Source organism: Larimichthys crocea, chromosome XXII, assembly GCF_000972845.2.
Source record: "Larimichthys crocea isolate SSNF chromosome XXII, L_crocea_2.0, whole genome shotgun sequence".
Classification (NCBI taxonomy): Eukaryota; Metazoa; Chordata; class Actinopteri; family Sciaenidae; genus Larimichthys; species Larimichthys crocea.
In genome coordinates, this window is record NC_040032.1 from 6057605 (window position 1) to 6071808 (window position 14204).

Below are 14204 nucleotides of genomic sequence, written 5' to 3' on the forward strand. Positions count from 1 at the left end.
CCTGGGTAAGTGGGCCAGCTAACTGTTTCAAGTCAGGCTGAAAAATCCAAACACACACCCCACCCCCCCGACCTCTCAAACACTTTTAAATTCACGCCTTAATACTGTGTGCCACGCTGTACATTGCCACGCCACCCATCCTTCCTGCAGACATGCCTTTCCCTCCTGGTTTCCCTCCCTCGCGTGCAGTCATTAAATCGTTTTTTGTTTCCATTTGTGTGCCACGCTCCGCCTATCACCATCGGGCGGAGGGCGCTTCGTCGTTGCCTGGACTGGTGATGTGCCATGCATAAGAATGTAAAACTGACTCTCCAGATGCCAGCTCTCGGTCAAGCAATTTGCACATGTTTGACAGACGTCCGCCATGACTCAATTCCCTGGATATTGTTTTTGGCCGCGCATTGATGCGCGACACTGTTGTACATGTGTTTCATAAATGGGTAGTTGTATAATAACTTATGTTTGCATTAAAATTAAATGGAGCAACAGACATGTTTTTTTGTTTAAAAGCCTAAGTTTCAGATTTGCAGCGTCGACTGGAGATTGAATAAAAATAGCGAGACTGTTTGCTGTCACGTTAATAAAGATTACTGCTGAGAGATCGAAGGGTTGTGTAGCATGCATTGAACATCCGTTTCGGGCACTTCATTTGTGAATATTTCGTCTTTTGCTTGTGTGTGCGTTTTGTTGTCTGCAATGTACTCTCGCGGTGTGGTATTGATAAGTTTTCAACATGTTTTCAGCACAAAACAATTTTGAGACAGAGTAACTCCTGTCAAATGTGTATGTGTGACTTTGTTTATCAGTCTGACTTCATAGTACTCACTTAACATAGTGTGGATACCTATTGTCTGGAATACACAAGTACTGAGTTTCTCCCAGAATAGTTTATTGTACGCTTATATATAATAATATAGTTTTTGGTGGAGACACACCACCTCAACAGGCTGCATGGCTCATTTTAAAAAACGTTTTGCAGAAGAATAAATGCTAAAATTAACCCAACACTGGCAGGAGGCTTTGAAGTATTGATTGTAATCGTACAGAACCTAACGCATTCATACATTGTATTTTTCTCAAGTTTTTCATGGATTAGGTTTAATATCATTTGTTTTCTCAAGCTTCTGGAGTTTGATGCTATTATCTGCAAAAGAAAAATCTATCCTCGAGATAATGGGATAATTAAAGTATTATGTTTTGAAATGATTTAATGTAATTTGAATTTTCAATTTAAAAAAGGGATCAATTGCCTCTGCATTCCACGTAGAGGAGCGTCGTGTACCACCAATGGCATGCTCTAACCGACAGTTTGAGAATCACTGTTCATGGGTTACTGTATAAATGCATGAAGCTGACCAACTTAGGGCTTCCGGTAGTGGTTGACCACGCATGAGAGAAGTATTGAGGGAAATCAGAGGTTACCTCCCATGTCTATCCCTGATATTGAGATGTTTTTTTATGCAGGAAAATATAAACATGGATAAAACCCTGTAAAAAGTATTTTTTTTTAAAGGAAAATATGGACTATGCTATAGACCGTGAGAAGCAAATGTTTCTGGTAAACATACTGAGAAAGTGGAGAGACAAACAGGGGTATGACTCTGCAATCTTCAATCTGGATCATGGTGACCATTGTTAAATCCATGTTGAAGCAACTTTCTGGTGCTTTAATTCAATTCCATGCCCTCCACCACCACCAAGAGTATTCCTCATTCCATTAGGTATCTTGCATTGTTTTATGTAATGTTTAAAGAAACAGCCAGTTTCATAATAGCAACACACAGGATCAGATTTGTATCTAGTGGTGAAGTTGAACAAGTGAAGTGCACTCACCTCCCCCGTTTTGTTTCAAGATGAGGAATAATCTACAGTGGCTGGAAAACTGGCGAGAGTCAGTCCCAGTCTAAAGCCAGTGTGTTGGTTGGCCTGGGTTACTACTATGGAATTAACACTCATCAATGGACTCTGTGGAAGAGACCTGCGGTCCTCGTCTGTAGATATAAAAGTGCTCATTCTAAGGTAATCAAACACATGACACTTATTTTCAGGATGATTATACCCACTGAAAACATAGTTTATGAATATGATATTCCATTTCGTCAATAGCCCCCCGTAAATGTTACAACACTGGACATTTAGTGTGGCATGTACGTGAATGAACAAAGTATGTAACTCTGCATGTTTTTGCCTTTTTTGCTCTTCCAGCCATCAAACAAGAAAAATTGCAAGAGAAACAGAATGTTAGAAACCAAACTGGATGATTTTGGTTGGTTTTTTTTGTGTTTTTTTTTATGTTACAAATTAAACAAAACATTCTGGCTTTCCAAAATTCATTGGCACAGAAGTTTTTGAGGTAGCTGATGAGGAAGTGTGCTCCACTTTGTTGTCACTCTTTTCACTATGGCAAGACGAAATAAAGAACAAGTGAACATTGATGAATGCTGGTAGGCTCAGATGAAGGTGAAGCTGCCTTCAGAGCGAAGAGAGAGAAATATAGATTTAAAACCTTTTACATGACAGAGGCAGACTCCTTGTGCCTCCTCCTCCTCTCCCTCCTCCTCCCTGAAACAATGAATAAAGAAGGTTTTAAACGATGTTTATGGAGGAAATACAATAATGATGTCACTACATGAATGTTGAAATTCATAAATAAACTGTGATTATTTACCTTTTAAAAAGAGAGAGTGCGGACTCCTTGTGCCCTCCCGCCTACCTTCGCTCTCCTCCTCCTCCTCCCCTCGCTCCTTCTTTCCTGAAATAAGTGAATAATAAAAGTTGAAACTTCACATGGTTTAGAGAAATATCAAAACAAGGAGAAGGAGGTTGGGTAGAGTAGTATAGTAGTAGTTATAGTACTAATGTTACAGAGTGCTGAAAGTTTGTTTGTCTGAAAAGGATGAAAACATATTACACAGGGCTGTTTCCAGGTTGTTTGGAGGCCTATGCAAGATGCTATGGGGGCCAACTAAGTTGTCCATTCTCATATTCTAGCGAGGGAGAGATTTAAAAACCATTTACAGATGATCTGTGGTGATGCAAAAATCTGTTACCCTTTAGCAACCACTTTGGTTATTGTGGTAAGTAGAAACACACAAGTCCTGGCTTATAGCCTTTGTATGATATGCTAAAACTAGCTTCATGCAACAAATATTACATGTAACTCTCGTTTTTTATATAGTAGGCCTAGTGTACAATTGTAGTGGTGGTGTTCAATTATTTCTGATGTTGACAAACTTTTTAATGAAGGTTTTTTAACGTGAAAAACCCCCCCCCCCCGATGCATACGAAAATACCCCAAGGACATTAATGTGCAGATGGAACACAGCAACGGGGAGTCAATTAAACTGTAGGTGTCTTAGATCTAAGTTTTGGGATCAGAGCTGTGGTGTGGCGGGTGACGGGGGCTCAAGTTAGCTGCTGGGGCCGTGTCTATAGTTGCAGAATGATAACTTTTGATTCACTGATTAACCACCCACTTTATATTCACTGGTCTGACTTCCCTCCTTTTTTCGTTTTTCCCCTCCTTTAACACTTAGATACAATATAACTTTACACATAATTAGCAGAGGTCACAATATGCCAGCAGAGTGAAAATGGTTGGTGTTACTGTATTTATTGTCCCTGCATGGAATTTGTGTTTTCAAATCCAGTGCATACAATAACCACACGCAGGCTTATAGCAGGAATACAATAAACACCTGAAAGGAAGAACAAATAACAATTTGGAGTTTGAAAAAAATCATAGAATCAATTTATAGAGTCCAAAATGAGTTATGTCTAAACTTGTTGACTCAAGTAGCCACCTTTGCAGATAGAACAGCTGAACCAACTCGTGGCATTCTTCTACAATAGAAATCAATATTCTTCAGAAAGTTCTTCCCAGGTCTGTTGTAGAAGTTCCCATAAATGGTGGCACTTGTAGGTTTCTTTTCTTGGCTTTAACTCTTCTGTCCAGTTTCATCCAACCGCTGGGATGGGGTTTAAGTCTGGAGACTGTGCTGTCCACTCCTGTTTTCAAGCTACCATACTTATTCTTTTTTCCTGGGGTGGTTTTGGCATAGTGTGAACTTGTGTTTTGGGTCATTATCTTGCTGTAGGATGAACTCTGACCAGCTAGGCGCATACCAGAGGTTTTCATGGCGCTGCAGAATGCTGTGGTAGCCGCTTTTGGTTCAGGGTGCGCTCACCTGTACAAGTCCATGACCCTGGATCCAGCAAAACACCTTAGACCCAGCACACTCCCTCCTCCATGTTTGACAGTTGATGTCCACACACTGTGGAACCATCCCTCACTACTCAAACGGCGTACAAAGATTCTGCGTGTGAACCGAAGATTGAAATTTTGATTCATCAGTCCATAACACCTTCTTCCTGTCTTCAGTAGTACATGGCGGCGTTTCATGGGCCCAAGGAGAGCCTCTTTGTTATTCTGACATCTTAGCAATGGCTTTCTTGCTGCACTCGTCCTGTCAAACCTGCAGCTCGAAGTCTTCCTTCTCAGTTGAAACGGAGACTTGCTTACTAGACCACTATAAGCTGTGCTTGAAGTGTTTCCTGTGAGCCGCCTATCACGCAAGCGTTAACTCTCAGAAACTTGTCCTCTGATACAGCACACGGAACAGAGGGCAAATTAAATTATTGGAGCAAAGCATGTTCTTTTTTATTAAGTGTACAAAACAAGTGCAAAAATAGTGATTCATAAGAGCTACACAAAGTAGGACTTGCCCGTCAAAAATTACCGTCACAGAGGATACAAATTGAAATCCAATACATGAAGTGCTGTTCAAAGAGGATAAAAGGGATCAATGGTGCAGTCTTGCGCAGTAGAAAAGATTGCAAAACATGGACTTGGATTCACAGCATTTGATAATTACTAAGTGCAAGCTGCTGAAACAAATACCAAATTCATCAGCGTTCTCCTTTTCAAACTATGCACAGTGCAAAGGTTTTACAAGGAAGGACCTCTATAAATGACATTCATTCTAATACACTTAATCAAATAGATAACTTTGGCCCATATGCTATTTTGACAATTACTTCCTAGGAGGCGTGCACACACACACTTGCACGTAAATGACGTCTAATATTTTTTACTTACGAGACAATATATATATATATATGGACAAGAAGAGGACTATGAAAATTCAGTCAAGCTTAACCATGAGTTTATTCATAGCTCCAAATCTATTTGTAATTGTGTTTACATTTTATACAATTAGGGGCTGGAGTGTAGGAGCTATTTCATTATTTCAATTATTTAAATGTTTTTGTATTTGTTTTGTATTTTCTTTTTTAGACTCTAGGGGGCACTGAGCAGGTGATGGATAAAGGCAGCATGTGTCAATGTCAAGTGATGCAGGAAGGGAGAATAACTTGTATATATTTTTCTAGAACTTAAACGAACTTCACAGTCAGCTACAAATCTTCAGTTTTAATACGACCTCAAACATTTGCTGGGGTTGAACAAATCTTCATCAGGAGGAAACTGTTTGAACATTTTCACAAGAAGTCACTGTGGTCACTTGAAAGCCAGTCTCCAGCACATCCCTCAACAAAAGCCTGTACCTCATAGACAGTATTTCATTACCGCTATGGCTCTCAGTGCCAATACACATCCTACAAACTGATCGTGTTCTGTTTCTGTGATACTGTCCATTCTATCAATCAACCAGTCAAATGAAATATACACAATTTCATGATAACACATGTCCTTCTACGATGACAACAATCATTTTTTTTCTATTGGAATAGAAACAGCATTATAATATTGCACTAATGTGAGAAAGTACAGTTCAGACATTTAGAGCAAGATAGATAAATAATTTATAAAAATAATTCAAATCTAAATTTAATTAATTAATTATTTTTGTATACATTCAAAAATCTAAAACATCAAATTTGACCAAGGACTGTATTGAGCAGTGCATGTCCACCACTTTGAAAAACAAATCATATTCCTGTATTTTCTGGATATGCTGACACAAGGTGAGCTCCTTTAAGGCAAAGTTAGAAATGACAAGTTCAAGTTAGCAGTCCGTGCCGTGTGATGGCACAGTGTGACGGCCATTAATGAACAGCTCAGCTCGTCCTTTTGATGATGGAGTTGATCTGAAAGCCTGCAGTGAATTTCTTCTCATTTGTTGAGCCCGTTGATGTTCTCAGGAATAAGTCCCTCCATGACGGCACGCTTTGACTCCACAATCTGCAAGATGGAAACAAAGATGGCACCCTAAACCTTGAATAGCCCACATTCCATTTACATCTTACTGCAAATAACTGTACCTTCAAAAGTACCTACAAAGTTCACAATGTTTTTGTTGCCATTGATAAATTTGAGTTGCTTATGACTTATGGACAGATGTCTTAGAGCATAAACGACACAGTCCTATTCCAAGTCAACATATAATAAGGTACTGACATACTGTATCATAAAGTATAACTACAGATGGTACACTCACCTGGAAGCTAGCACTGAGACCAATGATGCTTTGCATATTTGTACTGTAGTAGCCCAAAACATACTGTCCACTAAGCAGAGGGATCTCATCTTTATCCACTGATATCTGCAATCATCACCACCAACACACACATGCACACTCATAATGAAGCATGTATTCATATAGTGTTTGTCTAACATAACACAAAAGCCCCACTTTTACTTTACCTCTATGACTTCATTTGTCTCTGGCAGATCGTCCTCTCTCACCCACACAAAGGTTTCATAATCAGATGGGCTCTTGAATCCCACCTGCAAGAAAAACAATCCTACGAGTTCAGATCTGTCTTGTATTATATTGTTGTTGTTTTTTCTGTCTATGTCTGTCCCAGTACCTTGTACAGGCCAATCCAGTCCCATGTGGAGGACATGAAGTCCTCTTGGAAGGTGTAGCTAAGGAGTGCGTCCTGATCGCCGCTCCATGTACCCAGAGGAGATATGTGCACCAGTGGTGTGTCAAAGTACTTCCTTAGCTGTGAGACAAACAGAAGTTTAACATTGTTTTTTTCTTTAGCGGTTGTATGAGAAGGAAAGAGAGTCTGTTCTCACCTCCAGACTAAAGGTTGCAATGACAGGCTTGTGGTCGCTAACTCCGTAGCTCATGTCACTGGTGTATTTCTCCTGGGTGACCTGGAGTGGATACTCATCGAGTCCGTCATCCGTAGAAGTCGATGCCTTCTCATCATCCTCCTCTGATGGCTGGGTTTGGGGTTTGATGCGCCAGAGGATCCGGTCTGTCCAGGCTGGTTTCCTCTTCTTGGTACTGAGTGAGTTAAAGACAAGTGTTCCATTCATAGTTATTATTTTTGTACAAAAATAGTGAATACAAACCAGACAGATACACTGAATGCAGAGCTATACCTATAGTGCAGCATGCTGTGGAGAAATGATGACAGGATGACACCATTTGTAATGGTGTTACACATAAAAAACAGCACACACATTATGCAAGAAGAGTGGTGCTGGGTGTAGGAGGGAGTTGTCATGTCTGCAGTACATCGACCCTTTGTGTCCTATCAGTGTCTCCAGTTATTATGAAGGTTGTATGTGTATAACCTTCAAGATTCCTCTTTTAATGGATCCTATTCCTACAAGTCCTGTCTATGGAGACACCCACCTTGGTGGGTTTAGCTCTCTCTGCCAGGCCCCCAACCAGACAGATAACAGCCCCCAAGTGAGGGAGGTGAGGAGGAAGAAGAGGGTGGTGCTGCAGTGCTGCAGGGGCCTGGGTCTGTACATAGTTAGGGGTAGCGCCAAAGTGCTCTTTCTGACAGAGACACACACATGGTGTCAGGAATGAATACAACTCAGAGAAAGAGCTGCTCCCAACTTCTATACGTCAGGGTTTACTGCTTTGGGTTTGTGGTTAGTGTCTAATGATTTCCACGTTTGATTCCAACTGGAGATGGACAGCAAACGCGTTGGGTGAAAAGGACAGACGGTGCAGTGACTAAGAAATAAGGGACTGTGGGGCATGCAATGGAAAAAAATAACATAGTGTGTCTTACTGAAAACCCAACCATGTCTTCTGTGTGCTGTGCAAAATTCAAAGAGAGAGAAGAGCACAGATGAAATGTGAGAAATGTGTATTTGTGTGTGAAATGCAATGTCACACTGGTTACCTGGTATCATAGGTGTCAGAGTTACGGTCAAACTTGTAGGATGGTTTAAAATTTAATGGCCCTTCCTCAAATTCCTGCAGGAAAGCTTCCTTCTTCTTCATCATGGTGAGCTGCAGGAACGTTCAGATAAATGAGTGATTGCTGATCTATGAATGTATGAATGTGTGTGTGTATATGTGTGTGTGTGTGTGTGTGTAGACGCTGATGCGTGTCACCTGGTCTTTGCTCCACAGCAAGTTAAAGCGCCCGCTGTTGATGGAAGAGCGGAGGAAGTGCAACCCGTGGTCTGCAATACGGAAGTTCAGGTCACCAAACCAGAACACCACCCTGCATGAGAGGGATGGAGCACTCACTTTACCTGTTATACAACAACCCTGTTATTTATTTCACAATGTGTGTGTGTGTGTGTGTGTTTGTTTGTGTGCCTCTAGGTAGGCGAACTGACTTGTGGTCCAGGATGTGTGGCGTGTCAGAGATGTCAAAGTCTTGCGTCTCCAGGATGTGCTCAAACTCATCAACACGCTGCAGAGCGTAGCTCATGTGAGCTGCTAGGTGGCAGTTGAGGAAGCACACCATGTGGCCATACAAGGAAAAACGCACTGACACTCCTCCTTTATTACCCTGACAGATGGAGAGAGGAGGGGGAACATAGTATGTCACGTGAAAGATACAGTCATTTCTAAAGATATACACAATAATTCACATTTTTACCTTTTAAGAACTAGAAGACCAGGTCTAAGTACGAATACAGATTCATGTTACTGCAGTTAAAAAAACAACCTTTAATCCTCCTTAATCCATCCAATTGCCCCTGTGTACCGTGTTTATGATTTCACTCTGTCAAACGTGTTGCACACTCCACTGAACAAACACAATAGTCCTTTCATAATGTGTTTAAAACCTGTTACGCAGAACTTAATAGTATTGCTGTCTCTAAGATTCAGGACTAACAAGGACTTCTATTGTGATTTCTTACCCAGTAGCCAAAGATGCCAGTACGGGTGTAGGTGGTCTGGATGTTCCTGATGTAGGGGAGATGGATTTGTTTGGCAAATAACAGCAGCAGCAAGCCTTGCATCCTTATTGATGTGACCTAGATAGAGATGGACATTAGATTTATTATCTCTTTGTATTTGATTTGTTTATTTTTTAAATTTTTTTTTATTTTTTTACATTTTAGAATATGATGCCTTTTATTTGTCCAAGTTTGACTAATAAATTTCAAATATATGATATAATACTGCAATTTGTATTATATGAGAATATGTACATATATAGTATAAAGAAAGACATGCTATATTAAAGATAGAATCAAATGAAACATAATTTGACCAATCTCCTAAGTTGTTTAATTACAATTATTTAAGTAGGTTTAAAGCAAAGTAGCCACATGGTTATAGAGGCTTACAGAGATATACAGTAGCATTCATGTCAGATCTTTAATCACATACACACACACAGTACTATTTCCACTCCTTTCCCTATGTCCTCTTTCACCTTGACAAAGCCTCTGGGTGCCAGGGTGTCCATGAAGACATGGCTCCAGGAATCCTCCATTAACAGGTCCGAGATGAACCTCACAGGTGTGGCATTCACCTCCTGCAGACTGACACACACCAACACCAACGAATGAGCAACACAGCACACTGACTGATTATTATTAAAAATTTAAAATTGTTAAAAGAGACAATTTTATCCTTCCTGGCAAAAGTTTCAAATAGTTTGTTTGTTTGTTTGTTTCTCACCCAATCACATAGAGGTCCGCGGGAGGCTGGACATCTAGCTGCAGCAAAGCGGAAACATCTTCAGGAGGCTCTGCTGTGGCCACATTCCAGGTCACCATGTGCAGCCTGTCAGTGTTTGGTGATGGTACAAATTGACCAGAAAGAAAACATTGACACATAACATAGAATCCAACAATTCAGACTTGACCAGATACATTTAACTTCCTGTCAGGTTTTACACTTTTTTTCATTTTCTCTTAAGTGATGAATGCAAGAAAATCAAAGAAGTTGTTGATTATTTTGATTGAAATTTCAGAGAACTCAAACACCGAATGAGCTCGTGTCAACCTGAATGTGTCTGTAGGAATGAATCGGCCACAGAGGTGAAACGCTTCATCCAGTGTGCGGGACACTTCTTCACTGGCTTCATCATCAGAGCTCATGTCGTCTATGCGGGTCAGCAGCTGAGACAAACGCTGGCGAAGGAGGATCCTGGTCCTCGAGCCCACAGATGTTGAGCTGCTCATGCTATCTGAGCGCACGCGTGGATCATCTGTCAAGAGGTCCATCTTTGAAAAAAAAAGTCCTCCCTGTGTCAACTTTGTTGTATCCTCAAGGACAAAAAGGTTGTTTAAGATTACTCAAGTTAAAGCAAGCAAAATCCAGTGGAAGAAATGCCTTTGGCTTGACTCAGTCTTCTTTGGTTTGGTTGATTGCAGACGATGAATGAGAGATGCCTGCCCAGGCCACTTGAAATAACATGGAATGACTTCTAGTTAGTCAAATCTCTCCCCTTGTGATTCAGGCAGCCACTTGTAAAGGTCCTGGAGTCCTCTCTGTGGCAAAGCCCCATGTGACCACACAGCAGTGAAGCAATGACAGGCAAAGCAGTGGGGTCGGCTCAGGAATGTGGGCGAGAACCACTCAGATTTGAACAATAATTGCTGGCAGGAGACGGGAATGTGTGTGTGTTTGGTTGTGTGTCTGTAGTTCTAGAGAGGAAGAGGAGGACTGGAGGCTGATCCTCCATCCTTGTGCTTGGTAACCTGGGGTAACCTTTTAGATGCTTAAGAGGTTTACAACCAGCATTCTCTATCAGCTGAGTGCACTGAGCAATGCGTGTAACCCTGCAGTTGTAGTCGTGTATTAATGAGGGGACAACAGCGCACAATAGCATTAGCTTCTTTTGGCCTCAATCCAGCCTCTCCTCATATAGGTGAAAGGTTATCTTTGTAAGCAGGGGTTACATGCACTTTTCTAAGCTCTGTCACAGTCTGTTTTGTTTTTTCTCTCCTAAGAACAAAAGCTCAAATTTTAATGTTATAGCACAGTTAATAGTGGACAAATTACATAATACATTTGGAAGCACAATACATGAAGCAATTGTGTATTACTCAACACTAACTCAACGCTAATGCCTGATAATTAAATGGTTTAGATATCTGAAACCATGAATGTGGTGAGACTTTCTTTTTAACTTTACATGGTAGGTTGAGTCTCTGTAAAGAGTCAATCAATTATTTTAAAATCCTGAACTCTGTATAAAACAGTATTAATATTAATCAATCTAATGATTGTTTGGTATTTTAGAATTTAAAACTATCTATCTATCTATCTATCTATCTATCTATCTATCTATCTATCTGAATCCAGTTTTGTCTAACACCTTTCTATGAGAAATAACTCTATAATCTCTCCATGTTCATAATCTTTTACTTGTTGGATCAATGAGTCAAACTAAGACCAGGATAGAACATATGGTATGAATTTTATGTTTTGGAGAGTGGAGTGAGAGAAGCTTGAGTTAAACAAACAACCTTAAAAGAAATAAAAAAACTAATCTTGGGTGCTCCAGTTTTCTCTGCCACTTCATGTAACAGTGTCACATGCACAGACTTAAGGCACATTCTCTAAACTCAAGTGTTAAGTGGATAACCGAGGGGGTTCACAGAAATGATGAATGGGTTATGGCTATTTAAGTTTCATCACAGAATAAAAACTGCAAAGACTCGGAGCCAGCAGCCACAAAGCTACTTATGAAGGTTAGGCAATTCAGACACTTTCTCATTCTCTACATGCACCATTTCTCTCTGAAGCCTAAACTTTCTCTCCTTATTTACTTTCACCATTCTCTCTCTTTTTCCTTCACTTGTTACCACTGCAAGTCTGTTAGTGAACAAATAGGTGATACGAGATCTTACCTGCACTTGTCTCCATCCCTTCTCTTCACTTCACAATGTTCAGTGCTCATTTCCTCCCCTGAAGACAAACACATATAGTGTTCACCTAAACAGAGCGTAAACAAAGAGGAAACCAAAATGTTTGCCTCGTGACAGGCGGTTTACCGTGAGCACAGACCAGTACCCAATAAAACAGACCTGACAGCCATCCCTGAAAGTCATTTCTGAAATGGGTTTGTAATCATGTTGAATCACGGTTAGCTCATCCACGTCAAAATGCTCTGAAGGTCACATGTCATCATTTTGAACAGTTCACTCATGTACAACTGAGATTGAGTTCATAATATACTGCTTGAAAAAAGAGCTTATGTTTGAAAAGTCAAGACAACAAAGCTGTGATAAAATGTCTTACAACAGAAAAAACAACAACATTGTACTGTTGTCTGTCACTCATTGCATACAGTTAAGTTGTATTTCATTTGAATGTGGAATTGACAGTGAGCTAATAACTACAGACGGTCTAAAACCTGGACAAAGTCTCTGTGACGTCACCCACAAGTTTCTGAAGAGTCCAGCCTCTGCTGCCTCTTCAGAAAGCGTGGAGCGTGGGTGGAGCTGGGGTGGGCTAAATGAAAAACCGGGTTCTTTAAAAAAAGCCAACCACCTGTCAATCAGAGCAGGCATTCTTAATCCTGCATAACTTTCAGCCTTTATATAACTTGAACGGGTGAGATAAAAAATCTGACTCAGCTTAGCTTATTTAGTGAAAATAGCTGCCCGCTGTGAGCCATTTGATCTATTGGTAATATATAAATGTTGCTTATCTTTTTAAACCATAACTGCCTAAACATGGTTGCCCTAACGTTAGTGCAAATAGGGACACACTTTGGTCAGAATAGGTCTTTATTCCTGCAATGTTAATAAATATTATTACCACACACTCACACAGACACAAGAGAATCAGGAAGGATTACAGAGGAATATTGAACAAAACTGTCACCTCTCAAAATATCCCTCCTATGTTTTTTTACAAAATATTTTTTAGATTTCCATCCATGATTCTACAATTGTATTGAACTGATAAAGTGAAATACTTATTGTTCTCTTCTGCCTGTTTTTGTGACCTTTGAGAACCACAGATTTCCACTTAGCCAGAAAGAAGAACGCACATTTGTCTTCTCCTCAGTGTCGTTTAACTTCATGACTTCGTGACTGCTCCTAATGTTTAAATATATCCTCAGGAAAAAAGTGCTAACGACAGTAAAAGCAAAATATGCAGAAAGCCAAGTGAGACAATTTATGTTATGTTGTTTGTGTACCAACAATATTCTCACAAATTCATAAATCCAAATTTTATCATATATAATAAATACAATGTGTCTCTCTTGAATTATTGTTTCATCTTTTAACAATGAACCATCATTCATTCAGTACAGTACCTTGGTCTTCTTGTCTTTGTTGTGGTACCCGATAAAAGCCGCAGACCCCCTCCGCACAGATGACAAAGATCTCCGAAGGGGAGTGAGCCTGGATCTGCTTTGGGTGATCTATGGTGAGTCCCGTTGTTGGTCTGCTTGTTCCCTTTTTTGTTCCTTCACTTTGCCTTCAGGGTGCAAGGTCCCATTCACAACCTTCCCTGAACTTAAAGCATAACATGGGATCAAGCTCTTATCCCAGGTTGGTTAACAACCCGGTGAGAAAGAATTATCTTATTCATGAATGGACATGACTGTTTATTGAATGTCACCATGACGCCTGGTATTTGTTGCACTAAAGCGCTCTTTGTATGTTCATAAATAATCCTTCACTTTCACAACAGTATGGAATGTGTGGCTCCATGTGCTATTTTAATCAAAGCAGGTTAATTTTTTTCTTTCTTTCTTGGTAAGAGAGTAACAGCTGAAAGCTTATGATTTCCTCAATCTGGTTTTTAAAAAGAGGAGTTTGATATATGATTCAAAACTGGAAAAAAAAGAAAAGCTGTTGAGTCAATTTTTCATCACTTTCCAAAAGAGACAGACACAGTCAGGTGGAACGGATGATCAATGATGATCCTTTACCATTGTGCTTTGTGGTTGCATGTGGTATCAGAACTAGGTAAATGTTTTTGAATATGTTTGTGAGACATAAATTTGTAGTCAGACACCCTCACTCTCTGTCGAGTCTCATCAATATCTCACAA

General features: G+C 40.1%; 1 protein-coding gene across 1 annotated transcript; it reads right to left on the minus strand.

Annotated features, from left to right (window-relative positions):
- Nucleotides 1–5239: 5239 nt before the first annotated feature.
- On the minus strand, nt 5240–10680 carry inpp5kb (inositol polyphosphate-5-phosphatase Kb). Its single transcript, XM_019253152.2, has 12 exons — nt 10191–10680; nt 9864–9968; nt 9616–9724; nt 9095–9211; nt 8564–8739; nt 8334–8445; nt 8119–8228; nt 7046–7259; nt 6832–6969; nt 6665–6748; nt 6459–6563; nt 5240–6202 (listed from the first exon to the last, which is right to left on the minus strand). The coding sequence occupies exons 1-12, from the start codon at nt 10409–10411 to the stop codon at nt 6134–6136; spliced, it is 1560 nt and encodes a 519-aa protein (XP_019108697.1). The 5' UTR covers nt 10412–10680; the 3' UTR covers nt 5240–6133.
- Between the last annotated feature and the right edge of the window lie 3524 nt (nt 10681–14204).